Here is a 23,965-nt window from a genome sequence, read left to right on the forward strand (position 1 = left end):
GACACTACTCAAGAGCGATCTCATCGAACCCTTTATAAGTTCAGCAGGATGCATTTATTTTTTTCCTTCAAACTCATGTATGACCAAATCTGTCTAACTCAACTTTGAATGCATTCAATAACCCAGCCTACACAATAGTTAAGCTGTAATTGATCTCAGGAGTTGGAGCTGTTGAACTAAATGACTTACAAACAACGTCATGAAATGCTATCTTGCCCCTTTTCGAAAAACTAAGCAGCCAGAGCTTATACATCCATTGTTAAAACCAGACCTCCACTGGGTTCCTAATTCGTTCCAGTTCCAGTCAGCTTTCTGGTCCTTAGTTTAGTCAATTGGTTGATATTCTGTGTTTTGATTCCTTTTGATTATGAATGAATTCCAGAATTCAGGGTGAGAGAAAGTCCTTTCACTGTCATTATTTCATTTTGTCTGGCTGCGAGCGAGCTAGTAATTAAAAAATGAGAAGGTCTTTACCTGCAACCCTGGACTAAGATGAGGACAGTCTTACTTTCATAGCATGCTAATGCGCAAATTCATAAGCATGGACCAGTTGAGTTGAGACTGGCCCTTTTAACTCCTGTTCTTGTGTATTCTTCAAAGGAATAATACCTGCCTTTTAGGAGATAATCCACAAGGGATGAATTGCTGATGAACAGGTTGTTGGCAACACCTCAGTATCTTTGTACTTAAAAGAGATCACAGTCCACTCTGTTTTGGCATGCCCCTTACCCTCTTTTAAAGGCTCTTGTTTGAAGTTCCATTCAACTCTAAGTAGAAAATTCCTGGGTCTTTTTCTTCTGATAACCATATCATTCACATTCACATCTTTTGCTGTATCAAGCCTCTTTTAAAAATACATTTTGCAATTACAAGTCAAATATTTCCACAGTGCTTCAGCATTCTAAACTGGGATCATGACATAACTCAGGGCCAACAAACTCCTCTTGCGAGTGTGCATCCAGAGACATGTAGTGTGAATGCATTGGCCAAATAATAGCAATACTCATTGTATATGCCAACACATAACATCCAGGCCACCTGATAAAACCTGACAATAGTGGCACATATAACCAGATAGAAACTTTGCTCACTGCCTTCCAGAGTGGAAAAGGAGCAGATAGGAGAATTAGATAATGTGAATGGTTATCTTGCACATAAACACCAGGTGGCTGACTTTTTTCTTCTAAATCTTGTTTTTATAGTGATGAGCGTTTTTTTTTGCTTTAGCCTCTCATGGGATTTGGGTGCCCATTGGCAGGATCAACATTTGTTTCCCATTCCTAATTCCTCTTGAACTTCACTTTAAGACTCAGTATGTTGCTGTATGTCTGGAGTCACATGTAAGCCAGACCAGGTAAGGAGAGCAAATTTCCTTTCCTAAAGGACGTTACCTGGATCCAATCATACAACCGATCATAATTTCATGGTCACCATTGCAGAAGTGAGCTTTATATCCCAAATTTAATTAATTGTATTCAAATTCCACCAGCCACATTGGGATCTGAATCTTTGTTCCCAGGGAATTAGCCGGGATGTCTTGGTTTTTAGTCCAGTAACATTACCCATGCACCCCTGTCATGTTAGTCTCAATGTTTACTGATCAATTGATCATCAGGGATTGATTAACTCTATGTTATGTTATTTAAGAAAGTAAAACACATCACAAGTTATGAAGCAGACATTACAATATTCTAATTTCTGTGTGCAGTTTACAAATCCAAAGCATCCGTCTGCTACCAGAGGCACAACATTGTGTTTTCACACAGCATATAAATTCCTTCAAGGTGAATACTCTCAAAGGCAAGGCATACTCACCCCCTTGATATGTATTGAATGAACTTGGGTTGCTCTAGTACGTCAACATTTTAAATAACAATAATTAAATACTTTTCAAATTTTTAATCAATTTCAGCATTTAACATGAAGTGATTTATTTCTGTGAATGTAAAATGTGATGTTTGTCTTCCCTCAAGCCATAACCACACGCATGAGTTTGTTTCCTATGATTGTTATGATTGAATACCTGATTATCACCTTTATTGCTATGATCCTGGATAAGATCATCAAATAATGCTATGATCTGACTAGGGACCAGTTTTAAAATGAAGAAAAGATCCAGAGATGACTAAAAGAAAACAAGACATATGGTTCCACAGGTTTAAACAAAAAAAAGACTTTACAAGTTGGGACAATAACGCAATCATCAGTACGTGTACAGCTAATTTCTGATAGGCAGAAGAAGTAACATGTATAACATACCGCGATCAAACATCCCACAGTGCACTTCAGACAACAAATGCGATCAACATAGATCTCTCAGATTTATCAGCAACTCCTCACACACAATAATAAAATGATGAGTCATCAAATCGCATTAAACATCACAAGAAGTTACAATAATTCACTTTTGCAGATCTGGCCTTGAAAATCTTTTCCAATTGCCAGTCCATTGTGGACTGCCTCAATGACTGTTCCTGTTCTAGTCAATCACTATGCTCTCCTGGGTTCATGTTTTCCTGAAACTACGAAATTTCAGTATTCAGTCGTCAACAGTTCGCGTCCCCAAGTGAGATATGTCCCTCAGTTTTCATTCTCCAACACTGTTTCTGAGTCCAACTACACATATCAAGTTAACTTCTTTTGATTTCTTCCATGCAGGTCAGCTAAAAATAAACACTCCCAACAGAGAGTCTGTCCCTGTTTGTATCAAGTCTAACTCCTTCTCAGTTACCCTCAACTAGAGTTAACTATTGAAAGCTTTGCAATCATCCCCTCTCCTTTGAACTTTATTGCAAGGTTATTAGAGTTTATAAACAGAGATGGGTTGTTACAACTGCACATGGTATTGATGAGGCTACTACTGGAGTACTGTGCACAGTTTTGGTCCCTGTATTTTAAAAGTGATATTCTACCATTCAAGATGATTCAAGACAGAATCAATGGGCTGATTCCTGGAATAAAGGGTTTGACTTATCGAGAACAGTTATACAGGTTATTTTTATGCATTACTGTTTAGAATGATAGGTTATTGTTCTGAAATGTAAAAGATTCATAGAATCCCTACAGTGTGGAAACAGGCCATTTGGCCCAACAAATCTGTGCCACCCCTCCAAAGAGCATCCAACCCAGAACCATTCCCCTAGCCCTGCATTTTCCCACATCTAAACTCACCTAACCTAAACATCCCTGGGCACTATGGGCAACTTAGCATGGCCAATCCACCTGGCCTGCACACCTTTGGACTGTGGGAGGAAACCCACGCCGACACAAAGAGAATGTGCAAACATAAACAGTTGCCCAAGGGTGGAATTGAACCCAGGCCCTTGGTGCTGTGAGGCAGCAGTGCTAACTGCTGAGCCACAGTCTTAGGGACCTTGATAGAATACATGTAGAGAAGATATTTCCACAAGTGAGGGAACATCAAACCAGAGGAGTAGTTACAGAATAGGGAGATATTTGTTTAAAACTAAGGTGTGAAGGAATTTTTGCCAGCAGGTAGTGAATGTCAGGCTTTCTCTACCCCAGACAGTTTTGGAGGCTCGATCACTGAATGCATTTGAAGAGGAAGTGGATTGATTATTGAAGCATCAGAGAGTTGACAGCTTGACTGGGCAGACACAAAAGAGGAGCTGAGGCCCTTGGCAGTTCAACCATGGTCTTGTTGAGTGGTGAGGCAAGCTTGAGGGGCCAAATGGCCAGTTCATGCTGCAGTTTCTAATGTTCTTCTCGCAGGGCAGAACAAAGTGTTGCCAACTAACTCTTCGTAGAGCCCAGAGTGCTCCAAAAACTTTACATTCTCACACAGTGCCCAAAATGACAAATTTCACTACACAATGCTCTGGGAACATCACAAGAATGCATTTTTAACTTTTCTTTTCAGGTGATAGAGGGTGGATGTTTTCTTGCCAGCGAAGTTGATATCCAATACTTCTGATGGGCTCTAAACATGGACCATGTTTCACTAATTCTGGACTGGCAAGAAATCAGCAGAGCTGCTTAGCTTTACTATAGCTTCAGGTGGCTTCTTCAGCTCCCCTATTGCAAAACTGGTCATGGCCACTTCAAGATGAGAACTTAGTAACTGTTTTGATGTGGGAAAGTCCCATTTCTGCCCAGCAAGTCGCCTTTAATTCTCTTGCCTCTGTCCTTAAATGATACCGTGGAAAAAAAAAGTTCTCCAGAGATATGTGTATGCTTGTCTCTGTTTCAGGTATCAGAGCTTCTGTCAACATCGCCTGTCTTGTTTACTTTCATCTTTACAATACAAACATTGTTTATCATGGAGTATTTCGGTGCACTGCCTTCTCATGCCATTGTTCTTTTGATTTTGTTAAGTTCAAAAGAGCCATTCTTCTCTTTTGCAAAATAAGAAGCTGGTATTGTTCCCTCTGGGGAGCAACAAAACAATCTGGATATGCATCAATATGCAAGTTGTAAGACATTTGTTTGCATCCAATTTTAAATAACCTTATTCTATCTTAACATCCTGTTCTAGCAGTGTCTATTCTTCATTGTAACCCACTAAAATATTAGTGTCTAATTTGCGAGTGGACTCCAATCATGTGCTTTCATTCTTCAGAAAAATTTGAGCCATGCTAAAATGCAATATAGTCACAAGCAAGCTGACTGAAGAAGTAATCTGATCGAGCAATTATAATACATCACCTTCTGACTGGCATCTCTTATTATGTAACTGCTTCACTTCCTCTCATTTTTCACCTTTGTTGGAAAAAGAGATATATTCAATTTTTGTTTAGGTCAGCAGGGATTTTTCTTCCTCTCAAGCTAGCATTCTTGCCTATTTGATGGCTATCAAACCATGGCATATTCTTTGATTATGCTGTGAGGTTGGCCCATGTTTGCCTTAACTGGAAACAGGCGTTGATCTTTGTACAATGCTCTGACACCTAGCCATCAGAGCCAACAGTCCCCCTCAAGGAACATCTACACTCCGAAAATATTACTTGCAGAGGTCAAAGTAATAACATACAACATATTGTAATTTAGAATCATAGAATCTCTGGAAGCCATTTCGCCTATCCAGTCTAACCCTCTACACTGTCACTGCAACCCTGTATTTCCCTTGGCTAATCCACCTAGCCTGCACATCCCTGAACACTATGGGCAATTTAGCATGGCCAATCCACCTAACCTGCGCATCTTTAGACTGTGGAAGGAAACCGGAGCACATGGCAGAAACCCAGAGAATGTGCAAACTCCACACAGACAGTCGCCCGAGAGTAGAATTGAATACAGGTCCTTTAGCGCTGTGAGGCAGCAGGGCTAACCACTGAGCCACTGTGCTCATGTTAGATCATGTTAAGATAAAATGACAGTTTCGCTCAAGTACATCATCAAAGAGATAGCGAGAACTACTGACGCTGGGGTCAGAGTCTAATACAGTGTGGAGATGGAGGACCACAGCAGGTCAGGCAGCACCAGAGGAGAGGAGAGTGGATGTTTCAGGTTGGAACCCTTCATCAGGAGTCAGGCCTGCTGTGTTCCTCCAACATCATCAAAGATGCCGATCTAAGCACAATGAGCTTTTCAAAATCTCGAAGAACATAGTTTCTAGAGTTTTTATGATCAATATATTGAATGAATTATTAAATGCCAGCATAATTGGAATTTTGATCTCCGTGATCTCAACCAATTCATGGAGCATATTCTAAAGATAATTACTGAGATGGAAAATAAAATTACAGTGCCAGGGAGACCGTAATTTTCACATTATGATATTTAGTGTAATTTACTAATCAGCTCTATTTTGTATCCTAAGACATGCACACATGTCTCACCTTTATGGCCTCTGTGTAAATTTCCCCAGACTTTTATCTTGCTTGTACTCTCTCATTCTTTCAGGTTTACGTTGTATGCTTTGGACAGTAGAGGGCGACGTTCTGAGCCAAGCACTGTGACTATGAGAACCTCCTGCCCTCTCATTGATGACATCAAGGCAGAAGGTAAGTTATTCTTCCTCACTTTGTCAAGCAGAACCTTTTGATGAGCTGGACAGTTTTCTCGATGCTATTAATGCACAGTTCCACTGTATGTGTGTCACAGTAGCAACCCAACCAGCATTGATGGCAGATAACAAGGTGTAGAGCTGGATGAACACAGCAGGCCATGCAGCCTCAGAGGAGCAGGAAAGCTGATGTTTCGCGCCTAAACCCTTCATCAGAAAATTCATTCCAAACCAAGAAAGTCATTTTTTATTGGGCTTGTTTTAAATGTAGCGTTTGCTGCACTGTAACACCAACTAATCTATGGCATTTCCATTTCTCATGTGAGCGTTCTCTTAGCACTTTGCTCCTAACTTCAATAACATAACTTCATATCATTTTCTCCCCCATGTACTTGTCCAAATTGGCTAAAATACATTCATCATGTTCAGTACAATGCTCCTTGTGGTAGTTAGATCCATCATTCTAACCACCCACTGGATAAGATAATTTCTCCTGCATTCCATCTGGGATTCATGTATAACTATGTCGATGACTCCAAGTTTTTACCATAATCACTAATGGAAATATCTTCCTGCGGATTTTGTATGATTTTTTCCCTTTAAATTTATTGTCTTATTCAAAAAAAATTATAACTGCTGGAAAAACTTTGTTGCAGCTGCCTTTTTCCCCCACTCTTTTTTATGGTTTGTTGTGCATAATCTTTATTTTCCTATTTTCACAATTCCTTTTGGTTCATGATGTTCTTCGTATCGTTATCACTTTTAAACCGACACCAGTTCCAAACAAAGGTACCAGGATTTATGACCTCACTGTCTACTAAATTATCAGAATTATGAAACTTTGTTAATATGCTGATGAAGTAATCTACTTTTTTGGGAGAAGTAAACACTTTTTTCACCTCTTTAGTTTGTCCATTTTATTTAGCAGCAGTGATACTTCTTCATTGAAAACTTACGAAGAAAGGTGTAAGCTGGAGAACACCTTAAATCAGGCTGAGAGAAAAAAAATAAGGTTAATCAGGAAGTATGGATAATATGATGAGACAGAGTGAACAATGTGGGAACAATGAAGGGTGACTGAGATGACTTCACAGTTACATCAGAACTATGGGACAAGCTTGTGACAATATTGACTGTTTCTGCAAATCTAAGTAATTAGAAATGGGTAGTTGCATAATATCTCAATCTATAATGCTTGTGTTCTTATGTGATGGACAGTTAAGAATTGTGCAACATTGACAGGTAACCAGAGGCCAAACTCTGCCTCCTCCTCACCTCTCTAATCCGCTCCCCAACCCCTTCCAGCGGTAAGAATAAGATAGGGTAGAGATTTTTCAAATTCTCCAGTTGAAGGACCTTCTTGTATTGCCCAAGATGATCATTCCTGGTACCTTGTCATATTTACTACCTCTACCAGTTAAGGGAATAGGGGAACTACTGTTCAGTAAGTTCAATCCTTCATAGGCTCCATAATGCAAGTGAAGCTGCTGCATGCAAAGTGTCTTTATATTGCTTTAAAGAAAACAGGCACTGACTTGTGAGATAACAAGGTGTAGGGCTGGATGAACGCAGCAGGCCAAGCAGCATCAGAGGAGCAGGAGAGCTGATGCTTCGAGCCCAGGGCCTTCGTCAGACCCTTTTTCTGCTTGGCCTGCTGTGTTCATCCAGCTCGACACCTCGTTATCTCAGATTCTCCAGCATCTGCAGTTACTACTATCTCAGGTACTTACATATATGCTGTTCATCATGCACCATCTCCTCATCAGTGAGAGAACCAACCCATTCGGCTCTGCAATGTGTGACAGCCCTACTATTTTGTCAACTCATGTCTCACACTTTCACAATAGTTTGCAGCACCGCACCTCCCCCCCTGCCCAATTCCCCCCTCACAGGTTCATGGAGTGTAACTGAGATATGGAACTCATTGTGTGAGGAATCTCCATTCATCAGGACTTGTCTTTTCAAATCAATGTTAACTCTATTTTGGCACAAAGATCATACAATTTCCCGTGTTTGCTCTGGCTTTAGCTTATTCAACTGAAACATTCAATTGTAACCCTTTTAAAAATCGGATGAATTACGTACTCTTTGCTTTGCTAATCCTGACCTTAAACAGGTGACATTTGTTAAACACATTAGAGCTTAAGGATTTTAGAATTACAGTGTCAGTCAGAGACAAAGGTGTTTCATCGAGCTATTACAGTTATGTGACTTTATATCCCCCTCCTGTCTGAAGTGTGCTGAAGGTCAGAAGATTGCAAATTGGCCTCACTTCACTCGCTTTGCTGGAAGAAAGAAAATACCTCCTGAAACTGAAAACCATTACTTTCTTCATGTAGTAGAATCCACAGACAATATTGTTGTCACGCTGTAGTTCTTCTTTATGATGAACTCACTGACTTAACATCTGTGTAGGCAAATCTTATCTAACAATTTTCACAGACTGATTTGTGAGGTTATTTGATTCAAGCCAGACTCTTTCCAGGAATTGCTACATTTAGGTATTTTCAAGTGAGGGCAGTTAGTCATTCATCATCATTACTGCTTGGTGTTTTCAAGATACTTGTCTCAAGCGGTTGTGAAAGAAATTAACCATGTCACATGAAACTGACAGGCAGGTTTGCCTTAATACTCCCTTACCGTCCTCACCAAAGGTGACTTAAGTATTACTTGGAGTTTGGAACCCTCCAAAACATTCCAGCATTTTCAGCTTTTTTTTTACGGTGGAAGATGTGCATAGTCCTTTGCCTTAATTTTTCGCAGTGTCACTTGCCCCAAAAATTAATGTAACCCAGTCCACCAACTATGCTTGAAACACCCTCTCAATCTACTCACAAACTCACCAAAGAACAAATTTATTTATGTTAACATCAAAGCCAGTGATTTTGAATGCACACTTACAACTCAGAGTAACAGCATGTTAGAAGCATCAGTGAAGGAACAGACTAGCAGAAGGGAAGGAGCATTGAGCCAGAAGTGCAAAAATACTCAACAGCATTCCCTGGAGATAAATAACTGTTTGATTTTTTTTTGATTTCTCACTAAGCACAACTAAGCTTGCTTCTGATCACCTGAAGGACTCTGCAATTGGAATATTGCTTTTTCTTTTCCATAAATACTGTGCAAAGCAGGCATCGTGTTCTTTTGTTTGTCATTACAACAGAGGAGCAGTTGAAGTTACAGAAGGAGACTAAGGTGTTGGTCATTTTGGGCTATGAGTTGAGGGGAGAAAGCTACCCTCAGAATGGTATAATTCCTTGGAATTCTCTCAACGAAGGGAGCTGTGGATGTCCACTGAATGGGTACATTCAAGACTGTGGTTGATTGTTCATTGGGCATTAATATTATAAGTTACATGGATAAGGCAGATCATTACGGTTAATGTTGGAATGGCAGATGAGGCTCTTTAAGTGATCGAATGTTATAAGATGTAAGAGCAGGAGAAGGCTATTTGTCTCATCATTCAGAGCCCCACCATTCAGTGAGATTGTGGCTCATTTGATTGTGAGCTTGTCCATCATAATCCTTGACTCTCTTGTCAATGAACAAGCTGTCAAACTCAGCCTTGAATATATTCAATAACCCAGCCTCTACTGCCCTCTATGGAAGAGAATTCCAGAGACTAACAATCCTTTTTGAGTAAAAAAAACCCTCATGATTTCCATCTTAAACAGAAAACCCCTTACATTTAAACAATGCCCCCTAGCTCTAGATTTCCTCACGAGAGAAAGCATTCTCTCAGTATCTACTTCATCAAAGCCCCATCAAAATCCTAAATGTTTCAGCAGGAGCAGCTGTCCTTCTTCTCAAGTACAATGGGGACGGTTCCAACCTTCCCTCATAAGATGGCCTCTTCATCCCAGGAATCTGCCCACTAAACGTTCTTTGGCTGTTTCCAGTGCATTGTATCTTTTCTTGAAACTGTGAAGTGTTTGGTCATGCCCCTGCTCTTATTTCTTATGCTCTGATGTAAGATAAAGGGAAGAATGATGGGGAGAGCTCTGTCCTTGACTGCATGAAGACCTGTAACCAAGGTATCCCACTTGAATCATTCCCCCACAGCTATGCTGAGAAGTACAATCGATCATTATGCCAATGGACTATTACATGCACCCATGGAAAGATCCTTGTCATTATCAAATAGAGTGATCTGCAAACATTTGCTAACTGGCACACTACTCCAAACAATTAAAGATGCCAACTAGATTAGTATCTCAGCAAGACAGCATTTGCTTGGGAGTGGGGTCATAGGTGAACAGAAAGGACTAACAGTTAGTCACACAATCTGGACAATGACAGCTATGATATAGGAGGAAGGGCTTTTGATCATTGGGCTATGGAGATCATTCTGGAGCAGGAGACACCTATAAAAAGGGATAGGTTGTATTTTAAGTGGATTGGGACCACTTGTCTTTTTCAACAGTTCACCAGTTTGGTTGGCAAGGATTTAAACAAAGTTGCAGGTGAGTGGGAACCAGCATATAGAAGTAAAAAAGAGAAATAAAGTGCATAAAAAGTCAGACTATTGAATGGTACTGGAGAAGAAAGTACTACCATGTTCGATGGAAGCAAACTAGAGGATATACAAGGCACATCAGGGTAGGTCTAGATTGCCTGTGTATAATTATTTGGAATCTGGTAAATAAGATCAGTGAGCTAGAAGCACAGGAGATAAAGTGGTAACAACAATTCATATGTAGCTTAGGAATGGTAAAGACTAGGCACTTAGTATAAGAAATGTCGCAAAGAAAAGGAAGAATACTAAAAGTAGTAATGGCAGAATTAATTAGGAAGACTTTGCAGTACTGGAACATGAGAATGCCTTGGGATAGGACGTTTGGGTGGAATTCAGGCTATTAATTCTTTACTTTGTCTAATCCATATTTGTCCATGTAATGAGAACAAGAGAAAAAGATAGAGAGAGAGAAGCAAATCTATAGGAAAATCACAGGGATGTACAAGAACAACTGAGTAGTGATAACTGGTGGAGTTTAACCCAGTGTCAATCAAAAAGTTAGAATAAAGGGAAGGAAGGACAGAGCAAGGTCCGAAACATATTCAGAAAAGTTTCGTTGACCATTTGTTCTCAGTTCAAATAAGGCGGCATTGATCTTTCTGGCACTGTGGGACAATTGGAGAAAGTATTTGTGGGACAAGACTGAGATATGAGTGATCATTATTATCATAGAACTTAAATTAATTCTTGAATAACCAACAAAAATCAATCTATTTGGACTACTGACTTGGAAGAGGCTAACCCTATGGGCTGAAAGAGGAGGTAGCTGAGATAAATTGGGACTTAAATGGGATGGGAACATCTGACCAGAACTGGTGATGTGAAGAGATGTCTCAGTTACAGGGTGGGGTGAGGTAAAACCAGTCAACCGCAGGGCCGCCTCTTTGACAATGAGGTCAATAGAAAATATGATACATTGCAGTGAATCTTTTAGGCAAGACCAGCCCAAATACAACAATTTGAGAAGACAAATGAACAGGGTAAAAGAATATAGGATCAGAATAACAGTTAAAATAATAGAATAAACTGTTACCTTCAAATCTTCCCCTGGCATGTAAGTAGTGAGTAGATAGCAAGATGTGGAACCAGGATGATTAGGAATACAGAGAGTATATTTTAGAGGTTCAGCGCAAGGCGAGACTACGTAATGTATTCTTTGCATCAGGGCTTACGTGGAGCACACTGACAAAATATCAATGAAAGCAGAGTGGTAGAGCAACTAGACAGGGGGAGAATTGATTGGGAGGCTATATTGGAAAGGCTGGCAGTGCTTAAAATGGATACATCGCCTGATCTGGATGGCAGAGGGATCTTGGTGTCCATGTACACAGATCCCTGAAAGTTGCCACCCAAGTTGATACTGCTGTTAAGAAGGCTTACGGTGTGTTAGGTTTTATTGGTGGAGGGATTGAGTTCGGAGCCGTGATGTCATGCCGCAACTGTACAAAACACTAGTGCAGCCTCATTTGGAATATTGTGTACAGTTCTGTTCACCCCATTACAGGAAGAACATGGAAGCATTGGAAAAGGTGCAGAGGAGATTTACCAGGATGTTCCCTGGTCTGAAACGAAGGTTTTATGAGGAAAGGCTGAGGGACTTAGGTCTGTTCTCATTGGAGAGAAGAAAGCTAAGAGGGGATTTAATAGAGACATACAAAATGATCAGAGGATTAGATTGGGTGGCCAGTGAGAGTCTTTCTCCCAGGATGATGGTGTTAGCTTGTATAAGGGTGCATAGCTACAAATTGAGGGGTGATAGATTTAAGACAGATGTCAGAGGCAGGTTCTTTACTCAGAGAGTGTTAAGGGTGTGGAATGCCCTGCCTGCCAATGTAGTTAACTCAGCCACATTAGGGGCATTTAAACAGTCCTTGGATAAGCATATGGATGATGATGGGATAGTGTAGGGGGATGGGCTTAGATTAATTCACAGCTCGGCGCAACATCAAGGGCCGAAGGGCCTGGTCTGTGCTGTATTGTTCGATGTTCTATGTTCTATGTTTTCAGCCTAATGTGGACAGGAAGTTGAGATAAGGTAGGAGAAAGGTCTGCTGACATATTCTAATCTTATATACAAAACGGGAACATGTTGGAAAATTGTAAACTGGCATATGTGATATTCTTGTACGAGAAATCGTGTAAGACCTTTATCACTAACTCCAGGCTGGTCAGTTTAATGTCAGTGGTGAGAACATTTTTAGAAACAATGATCAATGAAAAGACACACACCTGGGGAGCTTTGAGGTAGTTAAGGAGAGCCATTGAGGATTTGTAGAAGGCAGATTGAGCTTCAGTAATGTGTTTGAATTTCTTAATAAAGTAACAGTGAACAATGATGAGCAGAATTCAATGGACCTTGGCAGTATGGATTTTAAGAAAGCATTTGACAAATAACAGATGAAAGATTGGTTTAAAAATTGAAGATCTTGGAATAGGAGGGCCAATTTCACCTTGGATTAGAAAGAGAATTGGCTCAGGGGCAGAAAGCACTGATTTGTGGTAAATGGTTCTTGTTCAGACAGAAGGATGGTGGATGGTGGCATTCACTAAGGTTCAGTGCTTAGACTGCTGGTTTACTGATTTATGTAAGTAGCTTGGATATTTTCTTGCAGAATAAAGCCCCCAACAGTATACCATTCCCTTAGTATTGCATTGAAGACTCAGCCTAGATTTTGAGCATAGACCTCTAAACATTTTAGAAATTACTAAACATCAAAAATATGAAAAATATTTGGTCATTTTATAGATTCAAATTGGACCCAGTTTTGAAATTTATGGTAATACTTGTCCTTGCCAAATAAACTAATCAGTAGCCTTCACATTACCTAGATGAAAAAGTGATTACTACAGTGAGTTCATTCTTCAGCAAGTTACAGTGGGCTCAAATCTGCTTCTAACCATTGTACATTTTGTGCAGAAATAGCAGAGATGATCTACAGCCTATTTAATGGTTACACCAGTGGGAAGGAACAGCAAACTGCCTACAACATACTGATGGAGATCTCCTCCCCCATGGTTTACCGAGTGATACATCACTATAACTCTCACTATGAAAAATTTGGAGACTTCAGGTGGCGTAGTGAAGATGAACTTGGTCCAAGGTAACCTGCTTTCTAATTAATAATATCTTTTTTGTAACACTGCGTTTCTGGTGTCAGAACGATAACTCACATTAAAAAGAAATGACAGATCTCCTTGCAGGAAACCAGCATCCTTTCTGCAGGAGAGGCACATTTTTCATATGACTGTTGTATATTATCTGAGGTGCTGGATGAATGATATGCAGTTTCTAAGTCATGAATGGAAATGTGCAGTTACTCAAGCATGATCTCTACTACAACTGTGAGTATCCACATTAGCTGCCAGACCTTGATGTGTCGTGTGGTCTGTCATAGCCTCAGAGACCCAGATAAATTGCTCAGTGTCACTTCAGTTAATGCTCCTCGAAGGGGCAAACATCTGATTCAGAGCAACTTCCAAGACTGCAAGTGCACATGGAGCTAATCATGTTCCGTGTGAAATATCATTGTCGCTACTGCAGGAAATAATGCTGTAGAAGATTTAATAGTTACTTGAAAGGTTTGTTTTGCTGTAAGATGGACATTACAGATGAAAACGCGGAGTTTTGCTCAACTTATGCTTTGGATGCTTTTAACTTTCACTATCCTTGAACTAATTGAGAACTGTGTCCCGGTCTCTCACTGACCCTGGATGTTGAAGAGAAGTTGAAATTGACAGAAAGTGTAATTAAAATTTTTAAGGTAAATTGGAAGTATTTTCAATACCAAGGCAAAATGTATGACAGGACACCTGGAGGTGGTGTGATCAGTTTATCTCTTTTCTGTCCCCTAATGCCAAATTACATCTTTACATTTACCAGTCTGATTGTCCTCATTGTTCATTTAGTAGTTACACAATTTAGAATGATACTGACTCATATAGTAGAGGTTTTATCCCAGTTGCATCAGTTGCCCATGTTACACGTATGAAGAGAACAAAATGACAGCAGGCTAGAGGGGTTAGATTATGGGGGCAGGTTGTACAGCTGTTAGGATTACATTGCTTTGAGTAGAGAGCATGGAGGATAATTTAACCGAGGTGTTTAAATGATGAAAGTGGTTGCTGGATAGATAGATGCAAACTATTTCCTCTCGTGAGGCAGTCCGGAACAGGAAGAGGGAAAGAATCTTAAAATTAGTGCTTAGCCTTTTAACAATGATACAGGAAAGCACTCAGGTCATTAGAAGTCTGGAATATACTCCTTAATGAAGCTGCTGAGGTTCATTCAAGTGACCGATTGATAGTTTTGTGCTTAATAAGGATATTAAAGGTTATGGAGACAAGGTCGGTGGATGGAATTAAGATGTAGATCACCCATGACATAACTGATGACAGGACCCAAGAGGCTGAACAGCCTACTGCTATTTCTGGCATAAAAATGAGTTCAGCTGTGCTATCCTTGGTTGAAATGCCTGGTGAAACTATCTACATTCACATGCGAATAACCAACTGGGCAAGATAGAAATGTGCGAGCAGTGCCTGCCAAACATGACTTCAGCTCAAGAACGGAATGGGTCATTCATTGCTTCCAGCTTTATTTGATTTGATCAATGGTGGTTTATATCTCTACTTCATTGCCCTTGGGAAAGCAAGGAAAAAAAATACAGGAGCAGGGAAGAATTGAGAAATAGAGTTGTTTGTCAACAGTGTACAGAACTATTACAATGGAATGTGTGAGAGGAAGAACAGATTAGGGAGGCAGAGACAGGTTTCACAACAGACAAATAGCTTTCACACTCTGTTGCCAAAGTTGTGTTCAGGTTACCCCAGCAATTGACCTCAGAAAAAGTGTCCAAGGCTGCAGCTTTATATGAAAGGAAAGTTGAACCAAGTTTCTGTTGTCTCTATTACTTATATTACCCAGTAGCGAAGGTATATTTCTTGCCACAGCCGGAGTTCCTGAATCTTCCAAAACATTTGAGCTAAACTAGTCTTCAGCTTTTGTGCCACACAGAGCTGCAAGATACAGAAACAATTTAAAGATTTATATGTGTGACAGTTTTGAAAAGTCCGGTTTGTGACACGAAGAATGGGAGGACCTATTGCAGCTGAAACCCAAACTTGAAGTTCAGATGATATTCGTAAACTGCTTGAGGACCGCAACTTTCCCCCGACAGTGGTCGAGAACGCCCTTGACCGCGTCTCCCTCATTTCCCGCAACACATCCCTCACACCTCGCCCCGGCCACAACCGCCCAAAGAGGATCCCCCTCGTTCTCACACACCACCCCACCAACCTCCGGATACAACGCATTATCCTCCGACACTTCGGCCATCTACAATCCGACCCCACCACCCAAGCTATTTTTCCATCCCCACCCTTGTCTGCTTTCCGGAGAGACCACTCTCTCCGTGACTCCCTTGTTCGCTCCACACTGCCCTCCAACCCCACCACACCCGGCACCTTCCCCTGCAACCGCAGGAAATGCTACACTAGCCCCCACACCTCCTCCCTCACTCCCATCCCAGGCCCCAAGATGACTTTCCATATTAACCAGAGGTTCACCTGCACATCTGTCAATGTGGTATACTGCATCCATTGTACCCGGTGTGGCCTCCTCTACATTGGGGAAACCAAGCGGAGGTTTGGGGACCGCTTTGCAGAACACCTCTGCTCGGTCTGCAATAAACAACTGCACCTCCCAGTCGCAAACCATTTCCACTCCCTCTCCCATTCTTTAGATGACATGTCCATCATGGGCCTCCTGCAGTGCCACAATGATGCCACCCGTAGGTTGCAGGAACAGCAACTCATATTCCGCTTGGAAACCCTGCAGCCCAATGGTATCAATGTGGACTTCACCAGCTTCAAAATCTCCCCTTCCCCCACCGCATCTCAAAACCAGCCCAGTTCATTCCCTCCCCCCACTGCACCACACAACCAGCCCAGCTCTTCCCCTCCACCCACTGCATCCCAAAACCAGTCCAACCTGTCTCTGCCTCCCTAACCTGTTCTTCCTCTCACACATCCCTTCCTCCCACCCCAAGCCACACCTCCATCTCCTACCTACCAACCTCATCCCACCTCCTTGACCTGTCCGTCTTCCCTGGACTGACCTATCCCCTCCCTACCTCCCCACCTATACTCTCCTCTCCACCTATCTTCTTTTCTCTCCATCTTCGGTCCGCCTCCCTCTCTCCCTATTTATTCCAGAACCCTCACCCCATCCCCCTCTCTGATGAAGGGCCTAGGCCCGAAACATCAGCTTTTGTGCTCCTGAGATGCTGCTGGGCCTGCTGTGTTCATCCAGCCTCACATTTTATTATCTTGGATTCTCCAGCATCTGTAGTTCCCATTATCACTGAGCTTTATCTTCACAGTTTGACAGACCCCAACCTCTTCAATTAAAACAGTCTTATAATCACTCCCTGCCAACTATTCATTCGTGTACATTTCCTAGCAGCCTATAAAATGTCAGTAAGTAGTAATTGAACATCATCAAGAGCAATCAAGAATGGGAATATTAACATTTAATTCTTCACCACACTCCCAGGCTGATCTCACTGTTTTTGGTCTCCTACAATGTTCTAACGAACCTCAGTGTAAACAGGAGAGACTTTGATGAAGCACTTTAAAGCTTTCTGGACTCAGCGTTGAGTTTGATAATTTCAGATTGTAATCTCTGTTTATTTTTTGAATAGCAGTGATTGATATTCTACTGCACTCATTTACATCTCTTCTCAACCCATTTTCTTGATTGATTTGTCCCCATATAGTCTTTTACCTTCCAGCATCATTCTTTTGGACCTTTCATCTCTCCTGCCTTTGCCTTTCATCTTCTATTAACCCCTCTGTCCCACCCTCAACCTGTCTCATCCTCTATTATACTCAAAACCTATGACATTTCTAACATTTTCTATTCCTATTGGAAGGCCACTGACCTGAAGTATTAGCTCCGTTTCTCTCCCCAAAAGTGTTGCCTCATTGTCAAAATGTTCTGCTTTCATTCACAAATTTCCACCATTTGCAGTATCTTGTTTCAGTTTCTATGGGAATTGCAAATGTGCACGTGTCCAGAATTGGAACAACACAGAGTTTTAGAGATTTGTGGGGATGAAGGAGATTATCTAGTCAGGGAAGGGTGAGGCCATGAAAGGATTTGCATATAAGGAATAGAATACTAAAAATGAGACATTGTTGGACCAGAGATAACCAAATTGATATCTATGGTGTGATATGTGAACAGTGAGTGGTCTGACTTAGGAAATAACCAGCAAAGTTTTTGTTGTAAGGTTTCTATTTTATACATAGATTGACTGCAAATAAATATTGGTAATGTTACCACAATGTCATACAGGAATCAAGGAGGTAACGCAGTGCGTCTGCTTTCTCTCTGAAAGATTTATTCACATAGTACCATTTGCTGCACCCTTCCAATTTTTAATTTATAGACAGTTTTTCTCGTACTTTTTTTGAAAACCATTATGGATTCTGTAACATATAAGGCATTCCAAGTCTTAATGACATTATGTGGCTTAAAAGAAAATGTCTGAATTCTGCCTTCATTCTGCTAGTGATTATTTTAAATTTATGCCATTTGGCTACCAACTTACCTATCAGTGGAAATAGTTTTTCCCCATTTAACTTGTCAAGACACTTCATAATTTTGTACATTTAATCGTGCTCATATGAAGTTCCAGTACTATTTTACTGAAAGCATTAGCCGGTTAATTTCGAAGCAAGCCATCCATTAAAATAGTAAAGAGAGGGAGGTTGAGATGAATGCTGCAAAAATTCACATGATACCATTGCCATAGGAATGTCAAAACTACATTTTCCAATAATACCAACAAAGGAACTAACATAAACAAGCTCGTGAATTAAGAACTGCAGCCTTAATTCTCCAAAATCATCATTTAAGCTTAGTATTAGCTCTGAACAAGACAACATTTGCATCGTCTGTACCATTTTGCAGATATTTATTTGAACATTTCTTTCTTCGCTGTAAAATCGTCATCTTGCTTAATTACTTCCTGAAAGTCTTCCAAGTTACATGCGTATCAGCTACAATTCTTTGCTCAGCAGACGATAGTTTCACGGGTTTGCCTTCTCAGAATGTGCATTTTATAAGGTCTGTTGGGAAAATTACTCTTCAAAACGACATCAAACAGCAAATTAGATGCATTGCAACACGACACACAAACATGCAAGGGGAATGATTGGGGATGTGCCAGTATCTTGGCTTCCCTCACATTATAATAGCCTTTTGTGGTCATTTATTACCTCAGCCTTCAGTTTGCTAAAGAGCATAATTGAACTTGCTAGTGTGGCTGTTTCTCATATTTAACATTTCCTCTACTGTGCCCTAAGTTGCTTTAAATTTCTCGAAATGTGTTGCTTTGCTTGGTACGTTATTTTGCTTTTGAAAGAAATGCATATATGTATATACACACACATATATATATTATATATACTATGAAGTTATTTTAGGACTAAATTGGATAGTCCCCATAAACAGGAATGGGAATCACGATACACCATTAACCAATGCCCAGGCAAAGTGTGCTGCCTGTCCATTTGAATGACTCATGTCTGACTGCTATTCATGGGTTGCACACATCAGCAGGGAGCTCAATGTCATGACTTTCCAGAATCACTTAAAAGCTGGCACCGAACTGCTGAAGATAGCATGCACTTCTTAAAGTGGTAGGAGCACTGATGCTGCAAGAGTGACTGACATTTGTGAAGATGACCTGGAAAGCTATGAAGAATATCACAGCCCTGCAGCAAGACGAAAGCTGCCTTGTTTCTGCAGGAAGCCCCCACAAACACAGTGGGATCTGATAACTTTGGAGTTCAGGAGCCAAGCCCCAAGGAGCTGGATGCAGTTTTGCAAGGAATGCAAAGAGTTCACATGAACAAGCAAGGTCAGTGAATTTATCCATTTACCTTCTTCCAAATGCACCAATGGAGTGAGTTAGCTCAGTTGGCTGGGGTGGCTGGTTTGTGATGCAGAGTGATGCCAACAGCACAGGCTCAATTCCCACATCAGCTGAGCTTACCATGAAGAGATGCCCTTCTCAACCTCTCCCCTCACCTGAGGCATGGTGATCCTCAGGTTAAATCACCACCAGCCGTCTCTGTCTCTCACTAATGAGCCAGTGAGACTATGGTGACATTACCAATTACCACACTAGTTCAGATGCTGCACACATCACTCATCTCACTAGCAACCTCTGTCAAACAGGACTCCTGTCCAATGGTCACTTACCTCACCTACCCCTCACACATTGCTGCAGAATTCATACCCAGATCTCACAGCCTGCACACATTAGCAGCTCATCAATCATAACGCCTTTATCAGCCAAATGGGGGTAGAGCACTCATTGGCATACCTTCATCTTTCTACCAGAGAAGGATACCACAAAGCTGGAGTTAGCATGAGCTACCAAAAGGTCTCAAGTTCATGCTAAATACCCTAACTGCTCTGGGGGGGATGATGCTGGCCATTCTTGCAGTACTGAGTCTTTGGGCAGTAGCAAGGCTAAAACTATCGAAGATCCATGCCTAACCTTTCTTCTCACATGCCAGTTCCCATATGTTCGCTTCCAATTTACAAACTTCAGATGATGTGAACACACACCTCTTACTTTCCTCTGTTCCAACATCACAATGTTACCCGTGTGTGTGTGTGTTTTTTTCTTTTCAGGCACCCCAGAGTTGCTGCCAGACGAAGATTGTGCTGATGGAGAGACAGCACCATTGCTTGCTCTCACACTCCCTGTCCCCAGCTCAGATGCTGTCACAGTGCATACTTCAGAGGACAGAGTCGAGACCAGCGTCCTTGTTCTTGCCTGTCATGCTGCCAAATCAGAACACTAGTGCCTAAGCTGAGCTGGGCATTCTGCAATTGGTCAGGAGGTATCTTACATAATTAAAGATGTTATTGAACACCTCTGGAGCAGGTGAAACATGAGCCCAGGCCTCCTAGCTCTGAGGTAGGGACACTGCCACTGCACCACAATAGTTGACCAGGATGATTAGCTGACTTGCAAATGCAATAAGGCAACATTTTGTTTGGAATGTTTATTTCATGTTGACCTTTGTTTTCACATTGTAGCCAAATGAATGCTCTGGTGTAGGTCTGCTGGTGAATAGCGAATTAGGGTCCTAGTTAATTTTATTATTCTCTGATGAGTGCCTCTTTGGCAACCGACTTAGAAATGGACTGTATGCCTACCCTTTCTCTTTCTCTGCATCTTCTTCATCCTTCACCTCATGGATCCATCCCTCCACTGCTCGTTGTATGCCAAAGGGGCTGAGCATGCTTGATAACATGGTCATTGAGCAGCATGCAATAGAGCTTAATGATCTTTGACATGCACTCTACCAAGTGGACACTTGCTTGGTGGAATCGCATCCATGTCATAAGCATATCCCTACGGCCACCAGGTAGTACTCCTTTGTCACAGTGTCTCAAATGTATTTGGCACAACAAATCTGCACACAATCAAGGCATTAGTACTTCTTTCTGAATCTTGGACATTGAATAACTGTAGCCAATTTCATATGCGATCTGAGTATTAAGTAAGTGAAACCTGTTTCAGCCCTCGTATAGGGAAGGGTTAATGTGTGATGCTCAGAAGGAAATAGGCTGATGATCAATGCCTTCTTTTACCATGGGAAAGCTGACTATTCCCATTGAATTTGTGTACTAGCTTCCATCATTCCTTTCAATTTTCTTTCAGGCTGTGTGGGCCTCGCTTTGCTTCCTCACATCTGGCAAAGGAGGATGAAATAAGATGAGCCTACCAAAAATAGAGAATATGAGTGCCTTCCCTTAAGCAACAATGGATGATAACTGATTACATGTCCACCTTCAAGCTGGATGATAATGGTTTATTGCCTTTATCACCTTTGCAGTCATTGGCAATAAATTCATTGACCTGTTTCTTTGTCATCCATTTTAAGGCAGGAAGATGGGAAGATGCCTCTTTAAAACTTCATAAAATCGTCTTTCCATTTTTCACAAATAACTTCAACATGCTGTAAAAATATATTTAGCCAAAGGTAGATTACATAAGCAGATTTCACAGAGAATCACTTTCTTGGTCCCAGATTCAAAATAAAAAGTAAATGACTTCTATATTTTGTATCATTTTTGAATAAATAAGATTCTGAATTGCAGTGCAACACTTCGTCAGTGGAGAATATCTTTGCTCAGGATTTGGTTATTGAGCTAACTCATTCGGGCAACAAAAAATACTCTGAAGATTTAACTTGATTTGCTGTATTATTGTCATGTCGACCTATTTACAGTGAAAGTTTTGTTTTGCATGCAGTACAGGCAGATCCTATTGTACAAAGATCATAGGATGATTGAACAGCGCAAGAAATATGAAGTTACAGCTGCAGAGAAGGTGCACAAAAGCAAGATCAAAGCTCAAAAGCTGAGATCAAAAGCAAGATCAACATTAGATTTGAAATTTGAGAGGTCCATTCAGAGGTCTGGTAACAGCAGGGAAGAAACTTTTCTTGAACCTGTTGGTGTGTGTGTTTAAGCTTTTGTATCATCTGCCTGATAGAAGAGATTGGACATGATTATAACTGGGATGGAGGAGACGATCTTTGATGATGTTGGCTGCCTTTCCATGGCAATGAGAAGGAGTCATAGATGGAAGGTTGGCTTGCATCCTAATCTGAGCTGTGTTCACTAATTTCTACAGCCTTTCGACTGAAGGTTTATTATGCCATGCCTGGTTTCAATCCCTAGATAGAGATTGATATAATTTTGGGGCACATTCTTTTCTGGGCCATGGCATCACATTGCCCAATATCCTCCTGTATCTGAGCCAAGTGGGATATCACAGTTGAAGACAGTGCTGTACTCACAAGACTTATTTCCAAGAAGATCCCGTGGCCAGATGTGGAAATTTTGGCTAATATTTTTGCTTGCTTAAGTCATCAGTGAACGACAAGTTATGTTAGGCCTACTGGCTGACATGACTGAGGCCAGTTAATCCTCTACAATATGGTGTATAATCTGAAATTTACATGGGCTATTTGTCTCTGTAACTACACAGGCAATGCATTTGCCCAACATGCCATTAAAGGAAGGTTTAACCACCAAGGTTAAAGAATTGAATGTTTGTAATTGAAGAGTGCATCGGCACTAAGAGCAAAATGATAAACTTAATGCCAAATTTCAGGCATTGGAACCATTTCCAATTCCCCAACCCTGCATGTGTTGGATTTGCATCAGTGGTTGGAAGCATCCAGGAGATGACCAGCTAACACACTGTTTCTGCATTCACTGTATGTTTGAGAATGGAAGGTATGGCCAAGTGAAGGGGAACCCGATCAGAGGCCACTGCATTACAGGATTGCCAGAAGTTCCATTGAGAGAGGTTGGTGCTGCTGAGACCGATAGGGCACCACAATAGCATCTCAAAATGGAATATCTCTCTGTAGTTTGAGTAAAGAATACCCACTGCAGTCAGGTTGATCAGTGTAAAGGAGGAACTGCTGAAAGTCTTCCTCTGAGAAACTGCCAGGCTCTGCCCGTCAGTGCACTTATGGAGAGAAATCATCATCAGCTTTGGAAAATGGCCCTTAGAGACAATTTGCCAAATTGGCTACTGATCTGGGAGGACTGGGAAACTCTTTTTGTCCCCAGCCCATCCTTGGGAAACAACCCCAGTGCAGGAAGTCTGAAGGTTTACTGCTGTTCGCTCAGCCCTGCTGCCTCCAAACTCAGAAGTGGGGAGGCAGTGCTTCCTGGATACTGCAACTCCAATTTGCTATTAAAGCACACAACAAGTGCCATTGTTAAAAAAAACACAAGTGAAATGAAGTCTATAAAAGGTTAGAGGTTGCAAAAGATGATGACAGCTGAAAAGCTCAAACTGTTATAGCTATAAAACCAGAAATTGCTGGAGAAACTACAGCAGCTGTGGCAGCATCTGTGGAGAGAAAGCAGAGTTAATGTTTTGCGTCCTGCATCCCTTCTTCAGAACTACTGTAGTTATAACTGGCTGTGGGGCTTCCTCCTGTGCGATTAAATTCTCGGGAGTGAATTGCCACATGACAATTCTGGTTGGGTGCTGTCAACATCAGGGTCAGAGTCATGGAAAGTCCTTTTCTTTTTAAAAGGAAGATGTTCCATGTGGAAATTCCCAGGATTCCCTGACTCTTAGTTGAGTTCACTGCGGCACATTAAGCAGAGATTACACAAATTCTGTGAATGTCCCTCGAATCATCATGAAAGATAAGAAAGGAACTGAAGTGTACTACTTTAAGGGATCCTAAAGTAGGAAAGATAGAAGATATAGATAAAAGAAAATTAATTCTTGCTTGTGTTATATTTTTACACATTGGTGGAAACAAAATTTAAGGGGTGAAAACCTAAGGCCTCATGGATTATTTCTCAACATAAAACACTCCATCAGTGCAGAAACACGGTAGATTGAATAAATTGCACTTCA

At 41.1% G+C, this 23,965-nt stretch overlaps 1 protein-coding gene across 3 annotated transcripts in view; it reads left to right on the forward strand.

The window, feature by feature from the left end:
• Positions 1-23,965, forward strand: part of LOC125465340 (astrotactin-2-like) — a 1,528,414-nt gene that overhangs the window by 1,479,741 nt on the left and 24,708 nt on the right. For all 3 annotated transcript variants that reach the window (XM_048558686.2, XM_048558687.2, XM_048558689.2), the window contains 2 exons: positions 5,863-5,963; positions 13,399-13,582. In XM_048558686.2, the coding sequence (XP_048414643.1) occupies positions 5,863-5,963; positions 13,399-13,582 (285 nt within the window). The remainder of the gene's footprint in view (positions 1-5,862; positions 5,964-13,398; positions 13,583-23,965) is intronic.

This window comes from Stegostoma tigrinum, chromosome 29 (genome assembly GCF_030684315.1).
Source record: "Stegostoma tigrinum isolate sSteTig4 chromosome 29, sSteTig4.hap1, whole genome shotgun sequence".
NCBI classification, from domain to species: Eukaryota; Metazoa; Chordata; class Chondrichthyes; order Orectolobiformes; family Stegostomatidae; genus Stegostoma; species Stegostoma tigrinum.